Source organism: Egretta garzetta, unplaced genomic scaffold (genome assembly GCF_000687185.1).
Source record: "Egretta garzetta isolate BGI_Z169 unplaced genomic scaffold, ASM68718v1 scaffold245, whole genome shotgun sequence".
Taxonomy (NCBI): domain Eukaryota; kingdom Metazoa; phylum Chordata; class Aves; order Pelecaniformes; family Ardeidae; genus Egretta; species Egretta garzetta.
Window position 1 is genome coordinate 363,985 of NW_009259721.1, and position 22,724 is coordinate 386,708.

Below are 22,724 nucleotides of genomic sequence, written 5' to 3' on the forward strand. Positions count from 1 at the left end.
TCTGTCTGTCACAAAGCAGCACAGGAATGGTTCGGCCTCTGCTTTACCGAACGTTGCACAGGGTGGGATGAGGTAAATGAAGGAGCTGATCCTTCCCCTGGGCTGAGGGGTCCTTCTGGTCTCTGGCGTAGCCTCTAGGGGAACGGCCCTTACCTCCATGCCAGCAATACCCAGGCGACCTCTGGCCCTGGGACGCTTTCTGAGAGATAAGGGATTATCTTGTTTTTATAATTTCTTGTAAGTTAAAGGACATTTAAAACATAACACTAGTTGTTTTTCAAAAAGTAACTGGCATTTTTGTAAGAGAAAGCTCATTAAATCAATTAAGGGCGGCTCTGTCCAACTGATACTTAAGTTTAATAAGTCATGAAAAAGTCCTGGGGAATTCAGTGTTATCTTCAGGCAAACCCATATTCTTCCCAGGCAGATGCTTAAAAAATGTCTGTAAAATCCCGATCCCTTCTCCTTGTGTTTTATGTGAGCTGTCAGAGGAAAGAGTAGGAGGTCATGCATAAAGATGCCGGTGAATCCTGTCAAATGCATTGCGAACGCCAGCTCAGTGGGAAGTGCCATGAACTGAGATCTTTCTCAGGCTGGCAACAGGTTTTCAGAAGCGATAACCGATAATTTCTGACACTTTCCATTGGTGAGTCCGGAGCAGATTCACGCAGCAGATTCACGCGTGCTGTGCAACTCCTTGGGGAGGGCAGAAGTAGCTTAGGGAAACTTTTCCATCACGTAACAGCTCCCATCAGGGACAGATCCTGCACGGAACTGTTTTCTTTATACCAACATAGACATATCCGCAAAAAGTCCAGGTTCTTAAGGTTTCTTATGAAACTGTTTGACGTGGAGTTTCCTGGGCACAGTTCCAAGACTCAACCCCCAGTACAGGGAGGGGGTACCTCTGTGCCCTGCTTTGGTGAGAATGCATTTAGCCAAACCTCCGAGGGAGTTCCACCACTGACTTGTCCAATCCTATTTATTATTGAATAAGACGGGGCCTGTTTATTCACCCCAGCAGTGATCAGTATTTCCACCTCAGAGCTACAGCAGAAAATAAATGGTGCAGAAGGCTGGTGAGGAAGAGGAAAAGCTGCAAAAACTCCTGGGTGGCATTTACTCCTCCCATCTGCACCTCCTGGCGTATTCCAGCCCTCCTTTCCAGCCAAAGAGCCCATGGGCAGCCAGGAAGCTCTGCCTCAAGCTTGTAGTGAATTTGCTAAGCTAGGTAATTTTGTGGGAAAACGATGTGTTTCCTCTGGGGTATCAGAAACAACGGACGGCTTTCAGGTGCCTCGTTCCGCTGTAGGTGTTGCATTTGTGTCTGATGCTTCCTTAAGATTTCATTTATAAAAGCTGATGCAAAAATCCTAAATGCTGTTGTATTCCCAGCTAGCATGTTAGCAAAGCTTGGCTATAGAAACGGATTCCTGAATACTTTGGTGCTATGGTTCACCAGTGGTGGTCGGGGTTTCTTTTTACTATTTTTTTTTTTAAATAATTTTTAAATTCAGCTATTTTTTTCAAGATAAAAATCTAGTCTTTCCTCACATTTTTTAGATTTTCTCAGCCTTAAAGGATAAATACCTTATTACAGCTGTACAAAATTAAACTGCATGACCAAAGGCAACAGGAGGGCGTCTTATGGCTTCTATTTAAGGTACGTCAGGGATCGCGTTTGTAGTAGCTGTGACGAAGCACAGACGTGAGTCTCCCAGTTTATCCCAGTTTATTCTCTAAGGGCTAAGCTGCCTGCTAAGGGTGGATTTTGTGGGAGATTGATCTAAATGCAGTTTTTGAGTGAGTCTGGCGTTTCTTAGAGGTCCCGGAGGTGAGAAGCTGTGTGCCTTAAGTACACTTAGAGGTGACCTAAAGAGGTGCTGCCGGCTCACGTGGACAAACCAAATGCTCGAGGCTGCAGCCGTCAACTGCAGTGCCAGCTTTGACAAGGGGCGGCCCTGCCGAGGGCGGCCGTGCAGACCCCATGGAGGGGGAGCAGGGCCGGGTCCCTCCTGGGGGTGCTGCTGAGGGCACCCACATCCCGCCGCGCTGGGAGCTGCTGGGACAAGGCCACTGTCCCACACCTCCCACCTGGCATGGGCTCCCCTCCGGTTTGGGAACCAGCCTCGTGCCGCAGGAGGAGACGAGCGGCCGTGTCCTGCCGATCCCCTTCCACACATGACACCCTCGCTTCTGGCAGCTACCCCGGCCCTGCTTGCAAGCGGCGGTGAGTAGGGAGGCAATTCCGACCTCCACACCTCTCGGGCAGCGCCTTGCGAAGCTGCTGTCTGTCCCATGTGGTATCGCAAAACGCCTGGGGTCCAAGCACACCCATAAACGGAGGTGAGTGGGGGGTACTTCTGAAGTGTTTGGTGGGTTTTGCCTTTCTGTGGAGGTGAGTGGGGGGTAATGGTCATTCTAGATAAACTTCTGAAGTGTTTGGTGGGTTTTGCCTTTCTGTCCTGACTTGCACTTAGGGAACTTAAGGAGCTTTACTGGCCACTACAAATCACACAGCAGGCAATCACGGAACTGTCCTTGCACTCATAGCAATCTGTGACTGAACCGCCTGCAGTCCTGACGCTGCAGACGTAACTCCAGTGCCAAACCTGTCTTCACCTCAGGGGCCACTATTCTTTGTGATTCCAAACTCTTGGAATTTTGGTTTGGGTGGGAATCTGGGAATTAATACGCTGTAAGAAAGGAACTAAAAATAGCTGATGTTTTCTCTTTTTGAAGTGCTGTGAATCATTTCACAGCCTAGCGCATACATATATATTTATAAATATACTTCCTTTTCTCCTGATTCTTCAGCCATAGGTATGGAAGCTCTTTCCTCTTCAGAAAAGGATTGAAATGCTGAAATAAATAGCGTATGAGGTAAAAGTGGCTCAGAGAGTCAGAGACCATGCAGAGCTCCTGTGCTATTCAGAACAGGAAGAGTGTGTAGCACTTTCTGTGCAGCCTCCTCCTGTGTCTGGTGTCATTGCATCAGCAGCCTGTGAGTTTGGGGTTTTTTTTGTGGTATTTACTTTTTATTCCCTATGGGCACATCTGGACAAGATGTGAGTGTTGATAGTACAACAACCATCTGCTTCCAGGATCACGGTAGATGGATTCTTTTAATATAGCGCCTGAACACCGGCGGCATGAAGCAAAAGGGCAGTTGCTGCTGGTACAGCACTGGAGCTTGTTTCTATCGTGCAATTCTGCAGTTCTTGACTTCAGACTCAGCAGTTTGCCAATGCCACAGAACAAACCCCGGATGATATTTTATAGCCAGCCTAAGCATCATGGTGTAAAGCTTCGTAGCTCTGGCCATCTGGAGACCCATTTCTCCCCAGATGTGTCTGAGGTGGGAAGCAGTCCCAAAGCTGTCCAGGGATGCTCAGCTGGGTTTGACCCTTGCTTGCAGAACCTGCTAAGAGGTCTGTGTTAGTCATGATAGAAGTCAGTTTGGACCAGTTCTTCCCTTTACGTGTGGCTTGCTCACTATCTTTCTTTTCTTTTCTCCTTCCCTGTTCCTCCCCTCTCCCTGTTGCTGTTGCCTTCTCTCCCCCTCATAGAGCTCTCCGTCAGCCTCCTTGCAGTGATAGTTATTGCGTGTGGACTGGCCCTGGTGGCAGTTTTTCTGTTTCTCTTTTGGAAGCTGTGCTGGGTTCCCTGGAGGAACAAGACCCTTTCTTCTAACCTGGCCGTCTTGCAGAGCGAGGCAGGCTGCAATAAGGAGAACATGGCAGACAAGCTCAAGGACGCAGGCGCCATAAGTTTCCTGGAAGCAGCGGTGAAGATCAGCCACACATCGCCAGACATCCCCGCAGAGGTCCAGATGTCCATGAAAGACCACATCATGCGGCGCACGCGGATCCAGAGGCAAACAACGGAGCCAGCGTCTTCCACCAGGTGAGTGGGACGCAGCGCTCCGCATGGATGCAGCACTCTGCAGGGATGCAGTGCTCCCCAGAGATGCCGTGCTCCGCATGGATGCAGCACTCTGCAGGGATGCAGTGCTCCCCAGAGATGCAGTGCTCCGCAGGGATGCAGTGCGCCGCAGGGACGCTGCGCCCCAGGGCAGCTGGTGGGGCAGGAGAAGTGTTTAATGGAGCCTGAGGTTCCGTTATCTTCAGGGAGGCTGAAGAAAGCACTCCCACCTACATGCTGGATTACTTTCCTGAGATTGGTCATTAACCAATTGATGCGTTAGGACTGGCTTATGTGGGCCCTTTTGAAAAAATCGAGGATTCAAGCCCTATTACTGTGACTTGGCCTCATTGTGTCAAGCCGTCAGTATGCTTTGGCCACTTTAATTTTGTTCCCACATGAGAGGCAGGCTGAAGTATCCGTGATGGTGTGCTGTCAGACAGAATTAGGCCTTTTTGCTCTCTCTTGTTGTTTGGCTCCTCGCAGAAACAGTGAGGTAAGCAGAACCGACGTATCGCTCGCTGCACGAGCGCGGAACCAGCTGCACGCAGCGCTTGCGCTCAGTGCGTGTCTCCGTCTCGGCCAGGGACAGCGATGTCGGCATCATGCTCAGTACATCAGGATAAGGCTGTACGAACCTCGGGACACCTTCCCAGCAGGCATGCTGAGCAATACGGTTCCTCTTCCTCAACACAGAAGGCGCGAAACTGGGACAGGATCGGGTGATCGCAGGGTCCTGGCTGAGTCCCAGCACTTCTGCGTGCTTTGCTGGCCATGCCCACGGTGTGTGCGAGAGCGCAACTGCGAAAACAGACATTGCTCATAAAACTGGCTGCAGTGCTGCAGGATTAATAAGGCACCGATCACAGCCTTCTGTCTGAAGAAGCTGGGGTTAAAATCACCGTGGTGCCGCCTGCCATTGTGCCACAGCCTATTCTGTTTAACTGCACCGCTTTTTGGGCAGCTGATTGCCTCTCTGTCATGCACTGTTCTGCTTTTATTGCACCTTCCCAATGGAGGAGAAAGCAAAAGCTCTGCCTGTCTGCATTAGGGCAAACAAAGGGGGACTTGGCTTTATGGGGGAAGGTTTCAGACCCACTTTCTCAAGCAAAAAAGCCCATCTGAACCCCAGGTGGGCAGCCAGAGCCGGGGATGCTGGGGAGCAACCTCCGCAATTTGGGATCTCTGACTCACAGCTCAGCCTAGCCCAGGCCAAAATGCCTTTGAGGAATCTGCCAAGGAGAAGTGAGGTCTCTGAGCACCACGTACCTCCGAAAGCTAGTGCTCTGGCTGTACACATTCTTAGTATGGTTAAATAACCCCATATATTGCTCGTGTAAACACCAGATAATCTGAAATAATGCTGCAAGTCCACAGAAAGCTCTTAGTTTTGCTTAGCTAAAGCTTTGCTTACATTCAGTTTCCCTTGTGCTGAAGAGGAGCTCAAGGCAAGAGACAGCTCCCAGATGAGGCTCTGCGTCCCTCCCTGTCAAGAATTGTCCATCAGGTTCTGATGAGAGTCTGTTGGAGAAGTTTGGAAGCACCAATACCCGGAACAAAGCCTAACTTTCTGAGCTGGTTGTGGTTCTCTCACTTTACAAGTTTTTTTTTGCCTGAGGGAAACTTAGTGCCAGTATCTTGGAAGTGTAAGGACTGAGGGTGGGAAAGAGCCTCCACACCGGGTTGTCTATGGCTTGGTTAAGGAGTTGTTTGGTCTCAGATATTTAGCTGTGGGCTGTTAAAAAATGCAAATGTGGGGTGAAAAAATGCAGCTTGTTGCAAATGCTCTGCAAGTTAGGAAATTTGCTGGATCCGTTCATTTGACCACTGGGGATGTTCCCTTCAGTGTCCATTTCCACAACGTACGTGGTTGCAGTACAGAGGTGAGGAGCACACAGTGTGCTCGTTCTTGTGCTCTCCTTCCTTTCCTAGCGTTAGTAGTCCAGGGGAGAAAAAGGAGAGAAATGTCCTTGGAAAGCCATACAGCTGTTGTGTCTTCCTCCTGTAGGCACATCTCCTTCAAAAGGCACCTTCCTCGGCAAATGCATGTATCCAGCATGGACTACGGCATGGACCCACCAGCTGTGGCTGAGCAGCCGACCAGCATAGGTCGCATTAAGCCCGAACTCTATAAGCAAAAATCTGTTGACTCTGAGGACCCAAAAAAAGAGGCAGCAAAAACCTGCGGGAAAATTAATTTTACTCTCAAGTATGACTACGAGAATGAGACGCTGACTGTCCGAATTCTCAGGGCTTTTGACTTGCCAGCCAAAGACTTCTGTGGCAGCTCAGATCCCTATGTGAAGATCTACCTCCTGCCTGACAGAAAGCGCAAGTTCCAGACACGAGTTCACAGGAAGACTCTGAATCCCACCTTTGATGAGTCCTTCCATTTCCCTGTGCCCCACGAGGAGCTGGCGAGCAGGAAGCTCCACCTGAGCGTCTTTGACTTTGACAGGTTCTCCAGACATGACATGATAGGAGAAGTTATCTTGGAGAACCTGTTTGAGGCCTCAGACCTTTCCCGGGAGACTTCCATCTGGAAGGACATTCAGTATGCCACGACGGTGAGTATCTGCTTCAGAGGGTTGTCCCTGCCCCGGGAGTGCTTGCTTGGCGTGTGGTACCTGTCGGTGTGCAGGACAGGTACTGAGTGTGTGGTGAGCGGCTCCAGGGCAGGATGGGGTGGGCTTCTCTTTTTGGCTGGACTGCCTGCAGGGGTAAGTCCTGCACAACTGCCAGCTGATGGGTTTATTGCCTCCCTGCGGATGGTACCGTTGGCCCTGGGGACCTACAGCCATCGCAGGCAGGGGTGACGAGGGCTGTTGTACTCAGAAGCCCATCAGCTTTACCAGAGCCCTGGTTTACTGGAATTTCATCCTCTTGGTGACTTGCTGTTATCTTACCCACAGTGGGTCTCACTAATACCAGGTTTGCTAAAAAGCAACTGAGGGGTTCAGTACGTTCCCTGTCTGGCATCCCTTCGATGTGTGAAGGGTCTCAGGTTCTGGCTGCGCACGTGGTAACAGTAAGAATTAGCTCTGGAGGGCCACCGCCAACCCATCGGAGGTACTGGGCTTTACTGTCCCAACAGCGTTGTCTGATGTGTTGCTGGCAACTCTTCCAGAGCTTGATGTGGGCCTTTTAGTAGTTCTGTTGAATTCCCTCTGAAAGTGAAACCAAGCATCAGAGAAGGAAATGTCCTGGCCACTTTCAGTGTTGCAGGGCACTGGCAGGAGAAGCCACCTTCTCACATTGGCCGCTGCGTGCAGAGGCAATGGCATTAACCTCTACCTCTGCTCCCAGGAGGACCTGGCTGGTTCTGAGGGCAAACAAATGATCGAGCTGCTTTGCATTTGGACACCAAGTCAGTCATCACCTTTGTCATTTCACATCATTCATTATTTCTGAAACTGGAATATGAGATGCCCTCGCCCCTGTGGCTGAAAGCATGGGCCCTGCTGAATCTTTCCTAGTGACTGGCATAACTCCATGACTTGCAAAAATCTGTCTTGCAACTTCCTCCATAGCTCATCTCATGCCTTTGCTCTCCCACTTTCTGTACTGGGGAATGAACTTTCAAGTATGAACATTTATTGCATGGTGGTCCGTAGTTTGCTTTGCACCTCTCTGCGGGTTTTTTTGCAGTACCGTGTTCCTCACCGGTTGTACCCCTTGGCCACTACTGTCAGTGCTTGTTCTTTTGCTGCGGCGTGTTCACAGCTCTGTGAGGGCTCTGAGGTTGGACATGCCTGCGCAGCGCTGTACCCTGTGCTGTGGTGCCGTAGCTCAGCGCCCGGGTGCCGGGGGGGGCACGGTGTGCGTGCAGGGTGTGGGCCCTGGTAGGAAGCTCTCGGGCTAGCAGCAGCCCTGGTAGGACGCAGAGAGTGGCTGTCCTGCTTCTGTGGCAGTACGGCTTTTGCCGTGCCTGGCTAAGGATGCCGACCTATACGTGACGCCTGCCGGGTACCCGGGGGTGTTGCGGGGAGCGTGCTATGAGCTGCAGCTCTGCCGCCTTTTGAGCATCTTGCCTGCAGGTGAGGTGGGAGGGAGCACAGGATCAACCACGAGGCAAGTCAATAGTATTTAGCTAGCAGGGTGTTTACAGCTCTTGGCTTTCAATCCACAAATAGCCACGTCTGTTATGATTAATGGATGGTGATGAAAGGAGAAACGCTGGCGAAGAGGCAAGCAGGCATGGGGCACATCTGTTCGCCCGGCAAAGGGTTGCTAGGAGAGGAACAAGAGGCATCCACATCTCGGAGACATCTACTTGTTTGCATCAGCCCTGCCTCTGCAGGCAGTTTGCTGTCAGCTCTGCCAGGCTGGCTGTGATGGGCCCTGGTGCTGAGTCCTGGGCTGAAGTCTCCTGTGTGGTGGCAGGGAGGCTCCCTTTCCTTGCCTACAAAGAGTGTGGTAAGCCTGAAGAGCTCAGAGGGAAAAGACCCGTGGGCAGGAGTGAAACGCAGAAGGGTAACACTTGGTCTCACTAGAGGAAAACCACATACAACACATAGCTGGAGGAGAAGGTTATGGAGTTCTTAACCCATGTATGTTCTGTGTTTTGCTGGGGCCATTCTGCAAGAAATAACGGATGTTTTCCTGGCTGACTAAGTAAACTAAAAAAAAAAACCCACAAAAATAGGTGGAGAGACACCAAGAGAAGTGGCGTTGACAGAGAAGCCCCCAAAGAAGGTGTGAGAGCCAACATCATGCCCAAGACCCATGGTAAGGCAGCCTTGCAGAGCTCCCACAGAAACGTCGAGTGCTGCCTTTGGCTCTGTCCCCTCCCTCCCTCTGTGCCACTCTTTGGGAATGGGCCAATATTGGTGCCTCTCAGCCAGTTGTAACGCACCCAAGGACATTTCTGTTTAATCAGAAATTAGAACGGTAAATACAGCTTTCATAATACCCAAGGAAAGCTCTGGGTGACTAATAATACATTAGATCAATACTAAGAAGGTAGGAACGCACTTAAGCAATGATATAAGCTATTCAAATAGCTAGCACTCAACTACTTAATTAATGATTGCACAGCTTGTGAATCAGTAAAACATTTTTGGTTTCAAGCCTGCAAAGGTTATTGATTCAGAGCTTCCATTATTTCCTAAGGGGTACAGATATGAATTTTGGAAATGTCCCAATGTCTATAATCTGCATGAAAATAATGTGCCCACAGGGCACGTTTTACTCTCCTGTATTTATGATTGCAAAGAAAAATCTCTTGACCTAATACAGTGAAGTCAAAGAATAATTTATGTTAGTTTTATACCCTGAACAGGTCCTCTCGGTGCAAGGAGAGGAATAGAAGAGATGGTGCCCAGAGGGTGCTCTCATAATCTCATGTAGGGCTGCTCTCTTCTGACAGTTGTGTCCAGGCTTCCTGCTCTCGTCCCTCCACGACCAAAGAACGTATGGAAGAACAGACCCGGCCCAGTGCGTTGGCACACGGCGCAGCGGGCATAGCATCCAGTGCAGCCGGCACGCAGTGAGATTCAGGTCCTCATTTCTTTGGGAATAGAACAACCATTTCTAATCATAATTTCAGAATATTTATTTTAAATTCTTTTTTATTGTCAGTGAAGTCTATAGCTAAGACTGGTAGGTGCAGTGCCTGGCTGAAGCTGGAGACGCTCAAGTGAACAGGTACAATCCCAGTCCTCAAGCTCAGCCCCGATGCAGCGGCAGTGTTTGCAGCTGGATCCAGACATGCCTCCTCCATGCAGAGTTATTTATTCAGGCTTTTCATCGTAAAGCAATTAATCTTAAAAGAGGAGGACTACCTCTAGAGGTAACAAGAAGTGCCATGTTTTAGAAAGCCATTTGTCATTTTGGGCACACGATTTTCGTGATCATTTAAGACACTGTAAATGAACAAGGCTACGTAAAATACCAAGCTCCCACTCCCCTGAGAATTGGCCGCACTGGGGTCAGGCAGCAAGAACCTCAGCTCAGCTCTCGGGGTATGGGTGACACCAGAGGTAACGCTGCCAAGCGTTTCAGAGCACCAGCGGTGTTCCTTGCTGCTCTACCTCCAAGAGAGCAGCCCAGCTCAGGGGCCCCGTCACATCCATGGGGCCGTAGCTGAAATGCAGTCAGGAGTTAGAAGCTGCAGGGGCTCTAGAAGTCCTTTCCTGTGTGATGAAAGTGATTCCGGGGCCTTAATAAGGTACCTTTAGTAATATTTGTGAGGCAAGAGATTTGGGTCCCAGCAGACACATCAAGAGGTGCTAAAGGTGGAGGAATAATAACTCAGTCAATGTTTTCCCCGTCTCGTTACTGGTCACTGGCGGTGGGACTGTGACTCGAGATGGTTCTGTCGCGTTGGAAGGAAAGCTCTTTAGGATGCCATTGGTTCATTAAGGTGAGCAAGAGACCAGAGTGGGAACTCCGAGTGGGTGAGAGTATTAAACTCTTATTCACCAGCAAATAGCACCTTCTGAGACAAGGTTTATTTAGATACTCACAAGTCGAACATTGCTCTGCCCAGAAAATATTTGGCTGCCACTATTCCTTCTGTACACTCTGTGCTTAATAAGGTTTTCTATTTATTTGCTAGTTGAGCAAAGTCCTGTCAAGAATCAAGATTTTTATATAACGTTCATTAGTATTCTGCACGTCTAAGTGGAATAAATATCTAATCTTTGCCTTACCAGAGAGCGAGAAGGAAATAATTTGGCAAAAACCTCATCCATCAACAAGATCTATTCTCCTCACACTTAGCAAAGCCTTAAGTGCCCAATGCATTTACTTGTCTTTTTAGTTCCATCAGTCTACTACCAACAGCTACAATTTCTTTTTAGCAGATCATTATATCACATTGAAATGAGTCAAACACTCTATTTCCAAAAATGAATGGGTGGTTTGCTCTACAGATGTGGGATCTGCATGTACAGAATAAGATATATTTTTTTAAATCCATTTTTTGAAGGTTTCAGAAATCTTTCTGCTGACTTCAGATGATAATGCTTTCTAGTTTAAATAATACTTTGGGGGTTTTTATTTTTTTTCCTGAATTCCCATGAGCGAGGCAACGACAGAATGGGCTTTTAGGAGAGGTAATAGATAAGGCTGTATGTACAAAACCTGCTAAGGGCTATGTGTAAAAGTTGTCTTATGGGGCACTGAGAGAGTAAATTGTATTTGCCTCTCTGTAATCCAGAAACCACCAAATGTTTCCGAGTGCCATCTGCTGGTTAATTCACTGTTCATGTACGTGCACATACGTGCCTCACACTGTGTTTGATAGATCTTTGGAGGCATCTCAAAGGGGTTGGTGGTCCAAATGGTAGTCAGCATACCGCAGCCTAAAAGCTCAGTTGGTGCCAAATGGAGCCCTTCAGGGTTCTCTGCTGTGTTAAAGCTGTGCCCCCCCTGGTCTGTAACCACCTGGCAACCCGTCCCCAACTTCAGGGAAGGTCACCATGTTGCTCAGCGCCGTCCGCATTCCCTGGGCGTGCAGCCAGGGAGCCGTGGCGCCGCGGCATGGTAACGCCTCACCTTTCTGTGGCCCCGCTCTGTGTTTGGTGTTTCTCCATTTGAAGAAGGAGATGTTACAGCCACACACTTGGCACTAGAAGGTAGACACAGTACATTCAAGCAAAACTTGATACTAATATAATTTCCTTAATGGCCCTCATTTGGTGTTGGATATCACTTCGCTTCTGCGTAAGCGATGGAGCAGGAAAAGGAGCGCATTAGCTGTAATGTTGCAGCGGGAAGCGCACACGGAGGCGGTGGAAGATTATCCTTAACTGTGATTTAAGCTGTAACATTTGGATACGCTTTTTTCTCCTGTTTCCTGTATTCATTTTTAGCCAAATAATGTTGGGATACATTGGAAATAAATTCCGCAGCACCCCCGTATCGTAAAGTGTCTTTCACTTGGCAATGACAGAATAGAGAAAAGCCTGTTTCGGTGTGAGCGTCGCCTGAATCCTGCGCGAAGCGTTGTGGTGGGGGTGGGGGCACCATAGCTGGTTCTTGCATGTTTCCAACATATGTTCTCTGTTTTATTAAAGGAAAGCGTGGACCTGGGAGAGATCATGTTTTCCCTTTGTTATTTGCCAACTGCAGGTCGCCTCACCTTAACAGTCATTAAATGCAGGAATCTCAAAGCTATGGATATCACTGGTTACTCAGGTAGGTGCTCGATGGCTGAGAAGGATCCCATTGCATCCACACTCCCTCCTCCCTCAGGGCAGCCTCAAGGGATAGTGGGCAAATGTCTCTTGATGCCAAGGCTGAATCGTCACTGAAACTCCTGACAAAGCTTTGCCCATCTTTTAAGTATGCACAAAATTTTAAAAGTAGGATTATCTGTTAAACCCATTCCCAAGGGCATGAAGCCACAGAGGGTGATTATATACCTGAATGAACTATTCCAGGAGACTGCCAGCTGCTCCCCATCCCCGGGGGGGGGTTTGCAGAGTCAAAGCCCTGATGCATCTCTTGGGTTGGACGCTTCAGATCTGTTGCAGATACTGACCCTAGCAGGCTTAGGTGAGTAGGGAGTTTTATATCAGATAACCCCCGACAGCCAGGATCAATCATTTCACCCCAAGATTAGGAGAGGATCCTGGGTAACCTGGGTACATCCCAGGTGAGTGTGCATTCCTCTGTATGGTGGCCAATACCTTAGGGTCTACATTCACAGTGCCAAAGAGCTGACTTGCAAATTCAGCGTGCAGGAATTCTGGATTTCAACATAGAAAGCAGTTTCTTTTCCAGAGCTCAACATCAGTATTTGAATTGCATTGGCGACTTGCATAAAAGGCAGCAACAGTACAGTAAAAGATCGTTGCAGACAACATTTCTATTCCGTTGGAGCTTGATGCCATATGAAATGTCTGAGAATTGAGACTTCAGCTGAAGCCAGCTCAGCATTTCTGTAATGATGTTCCTGTTGCTTGAAGATGCATGGATAGTGCCCGAGCAGCCGGTACAGCAAGCAGCTTTTTGTCACCTGAGTGCTTTCTGCCATGGTCAGCCAGTGGAAAGCACATGAGCAGAGCTGCCGTCATCCCTCTTCTTTCTGCTGCTCTCGGGCATTGGAAAAATGGGGTTTCAAATTTTTAAAAAGTTGTGGTTTGTCTTCAGAGAAAGCACTGGGGTTACTGTCCATGGCCACACAGTTAATGCAAGCTAGAACACCTGAGCACCCAGTGCCCGTTACCATCTTCTGATGAAGATGGGCCCTTGGTCTGAGGTGGGGCCCCTTACACTCACAAACCCTTATCACATAGAAACTGGTGGAAATGGCTGACTTCTGCTTCCAAGACGACTGCAGTGCTGGTTCTCCAGTGCGTGAACCTCGTGTCAGAACTCACACCAGTGGGAGAAATGGTGGGTTCGACGGGTGCACAGACATCCCTTTTTCTAAAAGCACATTTGCAGAGCGCCTTTGGCTCACAGTAATTTACAGCCCATCCTTTGATAATGCGGTTTCTGTATTGTGATGGTAACAAAATAAACCTCCATAAACAGAAGGCTTTCTCCTATCTCCTTCTCTCCAGATCCATATGTCAAAGTGTCTTTGCTCTGTGATGGGCGAAGACTGAAAAAGAAGAAAACCACCATAAAGAAAAACACACTTAATCCCACTTACAATGAAGCAATAATCTTTGACATCCCCCCAGAGAACATGGATCAAGTCAGTCTGCTTATCTCCGTCATGGATTATGATCGGTAGGTGGGAGGCTCTGGAGAGCTGGCAGGGAAAACATCCCGTTGGGCGCAGGTTTTCCCTCTCGATAACCATCTTCCTCAGTGCCATGGCCTTGACTGCACAGCTCGGTGGCATCAATCTGTCTCCAGTGATTTATTGTTAAAGTGTCATCGTTATTTAGGGTTATGGAAAATTACTTGCTAGAATAGCAAGTATGGCAGAGCCGGTCCTTTGCTTTATGGCATTTTCCCGAGTGAGTGCTGTGTTCCCCTCCGCTATTTGCTCGTCCTGCAACCTGTCAGCCCCTTTTAGAAAGTGAGTGGTCTTGCTCTGAGCAGCAACTGGTGCATGAATTATCCATAACTGAACTTGTACCTATTCTTGCTGTTCACCACCACGTCACGCCTGGTTCCAGATTCTGTATCTGGACTGATGTACAGTTCACATCTTTTTAAAGTTGTCATAATTATTTCTGGCAGCGGCGTTGCCTCTCTGTGCTGGGGGCTGTGTGCGCTGGCAGTAGCAGACAAGATCCGATGTCACCGTGCAGCTATGACCGGCCCCACTCACGAGCACCGCGCCTCGCGGCACTCCGGTCGCGTGGGGTCAGAAGCCTGGGTTGGAGTGCGTGCGGGCAGCCTGCGTGCGAGGTGATCGTGTGGCATTTCTGTTCCTCTCCAGAGTGGGTCACAATGAGATTATCGGGGTTTGCCGTGTGGGGGTCAATGCGGAAGGACTGGGCAGAGACCACTGGAATGAGATGCTGGCATACCCACGCAAGCCCATCGCACACTGGCATCCACTAGTGGAGGTAAAGAAGTCTTTCAAAGAGGTGCGTGGAGTTACTTTTCCCTTATAATGCATGCGGTGTGCGTGACCGAGCTAGTTCAAGGCTTTCAGAGAGCTTCTGCTCTCGCCTGGGGCTTCTCACAGGAGCCGAGGGAATTTTCTCACCGGAAACGAACTCTAGAAAACAAGCATCTCTGTCTTGTCTGGAAATAGCTCCTTGAGCTTGCGAGCAAGAATGACAGGGGCGGTATTTACAGATGCAACTGTTACCAGATCGGTCTTTTTCTTTTTTTCTTTTTTTTTTTTTTTAAATTAGAGATTGAGAGCAGTAAGGAAAGAGAATGCTGCCCTGATTGCAGAACAAATCGTCCAGGGATATCGCCTATTTCAAGTTTCAGTTTTTTCATCCTAAAAATTTTTTCTGTTGACTCATCTCCAAGCCTTTGAGGGAGAATAAATAGAACCAAAGTAATTGCTCTAAACATCTCCAGAGAAAGAGATTCACTTGATGCAGCCCCAGATGATAAAATAGGGCTGAAATGTCTGGGTACCATTTTGACCATCTCTAGCATTTTCTTCCTCCTCGCACTCCATTTTCTCATGCTCGTACAGAGCTCGCTGGGTTTTGCCTGATTTAGGTCATAAATTCTGGAGGAGAGAGGTGTGGAAAGTGGCACACATGCTATTGAAGCCTCAGTTATGAAAAGAAAGCCAGCGTTTGTGGCCAGCGAAGCACAATACAGGCAATAAAACCTCCCACCGTACCGGGGGCTAAGGAGGCATTTTCCCTCAAAGCCACAGACTAAGTACATAACAAAAAGCATCTTATTTTCCCTTTGAAGTTCAGATACTGAGCTCCACTGGAAGCCAGATACCAGGCTTGCTGATCTGCCACAGCAGGCTGAATTAGCATGCATCAAACCCCGTGTTCCTTTGAAATCTGCTCTTTCCCCTCAGAACACAGTTTGTGCCCCGTGCTCCCCACCCGGCTCATGCTCACCAAGCTGCTTTCTGAAATTCAGCCGTGCCCGCCCCGGGGGCAGGTCTGCTTCACCTGCAGGTTCCTGTCCCTCTCCAGGCGCTGGTAGGCAGCAGCCCTGCGAGCCCAGGCCAGCCGGCTGCCCCAGCTCTGCGGGCGTTTTCATCGCTGCTGCGTCCCTTGGAGGGCATTTCTCTATCACACAGGAAAGGTGGCTGCGGGGCCCGGCCCAGAGCCAGGGGTTAGCAGGGGAATACCCTCGCTTCCTAGAGCCAGGTTAAGTGGCACCCAGTGGGAAAACCCGGCCATTAATATTCTAGTTTAAGGCACAGTGGAAATACATTTATCAGATGATGGAAATCTGAAAATTCACACTCACTTGGATTAGGCATTTCGTGTCTCGTACTGCACCACTGTAAATTGGGAGCCACCGTGTAGGGTCAGCTGTGCAGAACTGGTGTAAATCAGAATGGACCCGATGTGTGATGTGTGTGTAATGGCAATGCTGCCCTTGGGTGGTGAGCCTTCCCGTTCGAGACGCACGAGCCGTAGCTGCCTGGCAGGCACCGCGCGCCCTCTCCCGCTGCCGCCGAGAGCCGGGGGCAGCCACTGCGGGGTTTCAGCACAACGGCTCGGTGGTCCATCGCTGGATCCGGTGGTGATCTGTCGCTGGATCCGGTGGCGCAGTGTCTGTGTCATCCATAGCAGCCCGACGCCAGCTGCCACGCCTGACCCGGGGGCAGCAGTTCCTTCTCTAGTCTGTAATTTGTATGGCTTCAACACGCTATTCTTCACATGCAGGTGGGAGTTTGAAAGAAAGACTCCTGTAAAGTTTTTGATAATCAATTGGAAAAAAAAAAGTCATAATTATTGTGACGCAACTCAGAGAAACAAAGGCAGGCATGTGCGATGACTCACCTCCTAAAATATACTTTGAAAACCACTGCTGAGCCCCCAAGACTTTGGGAAAAAAAACCCTGAGTGAATCATTTCACCCCCCAGTGCACAGGTCAGGAGCTCTGCTTCAAAGAAAAGAAAAAAAAGCCTCTGATCATCTGTTCTGGTATTTCTGCCACAAGCCGGTGCACAGAGCCAGCAAGCAAATGGTCCCTGTATTCATTTGCCCTTTTAAGTTTTAGCACTGCTGTCTGCAAATCCCTAATGCAGCTTAAAAGAAGAAACAAACAGAAGAAGGCACAGCTCCGGGACAGAAATGAATGGGAGGTGGTGTGTGTTGGTTATGCTGATCGTATCACCTACTCCCTCTGTGTTTGTGCAGCAAAGCAATTTCTGTTTTCTGTCCCGTATCATCAGCTCTGGGTCCCCATGCCATCCCCCGGCGTCCGTCCGGGCCAGGGGGGGTTTGCTGGGCAGTGGGGGCCGAGGTTCGCGGCTGCGTGCTCCGTCGGCCCTGGCCCCACGGGCTGCCAGCTCCCCAGTCCAGCTCCCCTTGAATGGAGATACTGGGGGAGACACTGCTGACCCCTCCATCCCTTTTTCACCCTTGTGTCTTCATGGGGGCAACCCATAGGGGCTGGCATCCTGAGTGGTCGTCTTCTTTTTCACCTTCAGCTTCATCAGTGTTTGCAGCTGGGCACGGGCAAATGGAGCGTTTGCTTTCTGTTGATCCTCATGCTCTTCTCGGTTTGCTCCAGCGATTGTAACAGCCTCTGCCGTGCTTCAGAGTCTTTCCTGATTGAGTGCTTGATCCTAAACTGAAAGCAAAAAGCTAGAAGTGAATTGTCTTTTTGAATGTGTAAATGGAGTGATGGATGGCTGGAGCTGTTAACCCAGGGGCGCAGAGCCGCCCGTGCCTGCTGCCATCGCCCCCGTCGCTGCGCAGCGCAGTGTCCCAGCCCCCTCCCCTCCCCACACAGCTCAGGACTGCGGGTGGGTGAAGAAAAGGGTGGGGAATCTGGATGTTCTCTACGAGCCAGCGTGCGTACGGCTCTGCTTGGTATGCCTTGAAAAACCTCTGGCCAAAAAAAAGGGGCTTATGCCAGATTCTGATTACAGCCCGGAATCACAGGTTCTGGTGAAGTCACCAGGAGAGCCATCACCAGGGGCGTGTTGCAGCAGGAGGAGGGACCGGCCCCAGCCCCCGGCTCCCCGCCACAGTGGTGTGGGATGGATGGACGGACGCCGGCACCCTTGGGACTGCGCTCCCTGGGCTGGGCCACTGGCCTCCCACGGTGCAGGCACAGTTCCTTGCCCTGGGCAAGGGCCCTGGGCAGCATTGAGCCCGTTCCAGCAGCTGCAGTGCTGCACTAGCATGGCCCAGAAGCCTCATTTCGGGGGCGGGGGCGTGACTCGGGCCCTTTCTCCGTGAGCCAGCATTGCTCTTTCTTCTCTTTCATTGCTGGATTCTTTAGGGAAACTTGCTTCTGTTATGGTTCATGTCTTTGGTTGCTCCATATTTATCAATAGTGAGTAACAAATTGTAAAGACTGCACTTCTTTAATGACCATCATCATTAAAAGGAGAACATGTGCAAATGAGTCATTAATTACAGGTTTCTAAGTACTATCCTCCTCACACAGACGTTTAGGAGGGTTTGTGAGCAGAAGATGAGAATCCCACTTGCTGTTGCATTTTGAAGTTATTCTGGTGAGGGTCTCCTGCCCTCAGCTCAAACCCGGTCCCCTTTTTCAGCCCCGAGGTCCTGCTGGCACCCGCTGCCGTGGCCTCGGTCTCTCAGGTCTGCTTCAGCCACCCCACCCATTGCTGGTTCTTCTGCATGTCTTAACACGTCCATCAGCCAGGTTAAATAAAGTCTCTATAAAAAGAAATATAAAAATCCAGCGCTTCTTTCCAGACTTTGAAGGGGACTTCTGGAAATTGGAAATTTCTTGTTAGCTATGAAAGCAAACTCTGTCTGATGTTGTAAAGCAGCGCTATCAGCGCAATGCAGAATAGGTCTCTGATGTTGCCAAGTCCCTCTGACATTCAGCATGGGAGCATTTATTTGTTTAAAACTACTTCTCCAGATAAAACCCGGTAACTTTGCTGAGAGCTAAGTCATGCCCATAATGAAGAACAGCCATTTATCTTTAAAGATATGCAAAAAGCAGTCGCTTCCAGACTTTTCGGCATGTTTGACTTCCATCAAACTGTTCCTAGTTTCTGACCATTAATTACACAATGGAGGGTTCACCTTTTCTAATTAAATGAAGGAAAAGTATCTCCGCGTTCCTCATGGCACACTGGTCACTTGAACCACCTCTCGGAAGAGTTTTCATCCTATTTTTGGGGTAGAAAACGCTGTAACTGCAGGCAGAATGCACGGAGCACACTGAGGACTCAGCCAAAAGCACACGTCTATTGTAAATCCTGCTTATCTGCTCTTTTATTGGTAATTCTCATGGGGAGATTGTGTTCATATTATCAATTCCTCAGGGATTTTAGCAAATACATTTGGCATGAGAAACACAGAAGAAACCGTTTTCTTACCTTAGGGTGGCCTGTTTGGAAAGGTGCCCTCTCCAGCTTCTTCACTCATTAATTTCTGCCCAGCCCTGATGAAATCCAAGCTGTATAATGCAAACCTGTGCAGTGAGTTACTTTACACCTCTCTGGGGAAGATCCTGGCTGAATTCTTGACCCTCTCCCTGCCCCTACTTTGTGACCATCCAAATGCACCTTGCGGACACGAGCGTGGACAAGGACAGACCTGACCCAGGCAGGGCCAGCGCTGGCGAGCAGCCGTCCTGTGGACAGACCCCGCGGCGCGGCGCCGGCCGGCACCAAGAGGGACCTGCAGGCTGGGGTACCCCCAGCACACAGCAGCCGGGGCGCCGGGGGTGCCCCCCCAGGGCAGGCAGGAGGCACGGCCACCCTGGCCCCGGGTGCGTTCCTATTACTGACAGCGACTGCAAGCGGTCGTCTGGCTTGCTCAGCCTTCCTGCGAGCGCCGTGCAGCCATCCTGTGCTCTCGTCTCAGCTGCGTTTCGTTTGAAATGCCTCTGCCAAGGCAAGGGTGAAGTTCAATTTGCCAAATGAGTTGTCACCCACAGCAGTGACATTCATACATGCTAGAGCATTAATATTAGCCTGCAAAGAGTTTCTGCTTCTGTAGGAGAGGAGGGAATTGATCCGGGAGAGGGGAACGCAGTAGCGGAAGTGCTGTGCCTCCCGTTGTCTCCAGGAGATGCCTGTCATTTGTCATTTGAATTTAATAGAACAAGATGGTGCGATGGGCAAGTACTCAAAATGAGGAGTAATGGTTGGGAATCATAACGGCCCCCAGGGCAGATGACTGATAATTAGTGATTCCATAAGTATGGCAAAAAAAGTGTTTGCTACATCCACTAACCCTCTGAGCTGATTTTCACTTTGAGAAGTGTCTCCACACTGTGGGCACAGCTTTTGTGTGTCAGATCACCAGCCTGGAGGGACTCGGGTAATTCTGCCATTAGTGGGTATTGCTAAACCAAAAAGGCAACAGCACCAAACCAGGGAACAACAGAAAGCAAACGGAGAGCAAACTTTGTCTCCATAGCACATAGTGTTTATTTTTCCTTTTTTTGTGAGCAGTCCTCATGATTGTGAATTGATTTACAAAGCAATAAAGTAAATTGTTCAGTAATTCCTCCTGAGTGGTTAAATGCAAGCACTCGATAAGCTGAAACGTTGTAGAGCAGATGAAAACACAGGAGACACAGGCAGCGTGGTGAAGGGATGTGAGGAATTCCAAATCATCTCTCCCGTCCGCTTAGACTTGCTTTCTTTTTTCTCCCACCAGTGGCAAGGCCGGGCAGCGAGCTTTGACAGCCAGGGCTCCTGCCCCTCGCCTAAACCACCACCCACACCGTGATCCAGCGTGCGACGAGTCAAACGGGACGAAACCGAGTTATTTCTGCACTTGGCCAACAGTCTCAGTAATTTGTTGCTGAGTGGCAGTGGCAGCAGTGAGACTTTTTGGTCTAGTTGTTCCTGCGTAAGTAAGGGCAGAAACCCGTTTTATGGTCAAATATGTCTTTGTCTAATATGTCTCCCAAGGTGATTTTTTTTTTGTGGCTTTTACTGTACGGATCTGTTTCCAGAGGAAGACGGTGGACTGAGACATGAGCTGGGAGTTTGGTCTGTAAAATAAGGTGTAAAATAGGTTTTAGTGTGTACAAAGGCTGAAGAAGTGCAGAGATGCTCAGGGCGTCTGCAGACAGCGCGGGCGGGCAGGAGAGGGGGCGTCCGGACCGGCCCTGCTGCGCGGGCAGCGGCGGAAGACGCAAGAGCCGACCCGACCTGTGAGCAGCTCCTTACCCGTGTGGTCAGCCCGAACCCAGCAACGTGGTCACAGGTTTCCTGTCCAGGTAGAGGTGTTGATGAGCTGTTAGAAGTTTGTGCCGTGTGTATCCCAAATTCCTTTTGTCATATATCAGAAATGCCATTGATTCCCCGGGGGGGAAGAAACTGGTTTTTTTCCCTGTATTAGAAGTCTCCCTAGAGCAACTTGCATGAACAGTTCCTTCAGTCCCCTTCGTCGCTGCTGCTCATTCCCCTGTACATCACCACCTTTCCTGGAGCGGAGTGGGGAGAACTGCGCTGCCACAAGTGGGGTTCGGACATAAAGGGGAAAAGCTGTTACAGAAATAGGTGATCCCCCTGCATGAGCTCGAGAGCTTTATTTCTTGTATCACCCCACTAATAAGGGGTGAGCAAAAGGGCAAAGGGGAGTACAGAAACACAACCAATACTAAAAGAAGCTTCCAAACTTGTTTTGTTGAACTGTCAGCTCTTCCTTAATGAAAAAAGTTTCTGAGGCCCAAATGCTGGAGGAAGATCAAGCTTTGAAAAAAAAGGAATTTTGCAGGTTCCGTGGCTGCAGAGGCCCAAATGAAGTTACAACGTCCCAAGTTCTAGCTCTGCAACCACAGATAAAGCGGCTGATCTTTATCAGAGAGCAGCGGGTTTGGACACTTTCTCATGCTGGATTTTTCTCTCATTAGTGCTGCTTGTTCCATTGTAATTAAATTAAGTGAATGCAAATATTTTGGTTTCAAGTTAAAACAAAGTTTGCTAGCAAGGCAGCCATTTCTCCTCACACCAGGTTAGCAGAACTGAGTACATCAGCCACAACCTTCAGGTCAACTTCAGTTCCCATTTTGCTAAATGTCACAGCTTCAGCCTTCACTGAACATCGCGACAAGCAGAGGAGGGAATTTCTTTGCCTTGTCTTTTTGTGTAAGATGAATCCTTTGTTCAGTGAAGGACAAATACATAATTTCTCATCACACCTTGTGTCTTAATCCTCTTTATGTGCCACAGGCTATAGCAGTAGAAACTCAATAAAATTATTTCGTTTGTAAGTCTTGCCTTGTCCGGTGCAATGCTTCCTCTTGCGAAAGCAGCAACTGTGTGCTATGTGAATTTAGGTGGTTACAGGAATCACAGCGGATGCTGTAAAATGTGATACGAACAGACCCTCGCATGGTGTGAGGCACTGCAAGGGCAGGCGCGTGGTTTGGAGCAGACTCTGGAGCTCCTGGCTGTCCTGGGACAGTCACGCATGTCCTCCAGGTGCTGCTGAGCACCAGGCACTGCAGGAAAAAACGTGTTTCACGTGCTTACAGGTCACTGAAACAAAAAGGTGGTAAAACTGCATTGGCTTTCCAGCGTGAAGGTACTGCAGGCTTAGACCGAGGGATGCGGCTGAGGCTGCCTGTCCTCGAGACAGCCCATCCTTTCTGGGAATGTTCCGGGTCTTACTATAGGAAAGGGTTTCTAACCATTCAAAATAATTTACTTACCGTGGTGGGTGGTTCAAAAACTGACTGCAAGCCCACAGAACCTTGACCTGAGCTGAACTGAGCCTTGGGTGTTTAGCACCATGAATTGGAAGTGCCTCTTGCAGGTTTGCAGATCAGAGCACCTGTAACGCAAGAGGAGCCCAGCAGAAGCCGCAGCAGTCCCGGCTGGAGGCAAGGACGGCACCTGACAATCATTAATTGCGCTAACCCACTTGAATCCTTTTCTTCTTTAATCCTGGCTTATTGGGTTTTGGTGTTCTCTGTATAATCTGTCTTTTATCCATTCTTCTTGTTATCTAGGATTTAGTCAAAACATACGTGGGGTTTGACACAAAGCTTCTATTTTTAATCCTTGCTTGGCACAGATAATCGATTTCCACTCAATACTGGCTGTCACTCGCGTTGCTGGAAAGCTGGATCTCACGGTAGTGAGTGCCACCCACGCCTAGATGGCTCAGGCCCCCCCCCCCCCCCCCCCACTTTTAATGTTAGATTAAAGTTCCTCAGTGAGGGGATAATCAAACCGTTGTGTGTTTGTCATCGCCTCAGCGCAGCCACTCGAGAGGATTGGTCACACTAATGGGGACAAGATGCGCTGTACAAGTGCGAATATTTCCCT

At 49.4% G+C, this 22,724-nt stretch overlaps 1 protein-coding gene across 7 annotated transcripts; it reads left to right on the forward strand.

Moving 5' to 3' along the window:
• Positions 1-702: 702 nt before the first annotated feature.
• On the forward strand, positions 703-20,428 carry SYT6 (synaptotagmin 6). Of its 7 annotated transcripts, XM_035894894.1 has the most exons (10): positions 703-1,231; positions 1,664-1,834; positions 2,818-3,004; positions 3,105-3,358; positions 3,653-3,906; positions 5,933-6,491; positions 11,946-12,066; positions 13,440-13,611; positions 14,273-14,423; positions 20,101-20,428. In XM_035894894.1, the coding sequence occupies exons 4-10, from the start codon at positions 3,116-3,118 to the stop codon at positions 20,170-20,172; spliced, it is 1,572 nt and encodes a 523-aa protein (XP_035750787.1). In that variant the 5' UTR covers positions 703-1,231; positions 1,664-1,834; positions 2,818-3,004; positions 3,105-3,115; the 3' UTR covers positions 20,173-20,428. The 7 variants fall into 7 exon arrangements, with proteins under 7 accessions (XP_035750787.1, XP_035750786.1, XP_035750793.1 ...); XM_035894893.1 differs by having other exon boundaries at positions 703-1,834; XM_035894900.1 differs by having other exon boundaries at positions 703-1,834; positions 3,710-3,906.
• Positions 20,429-22,724: the final 2,296 nt, after the last annotated feature.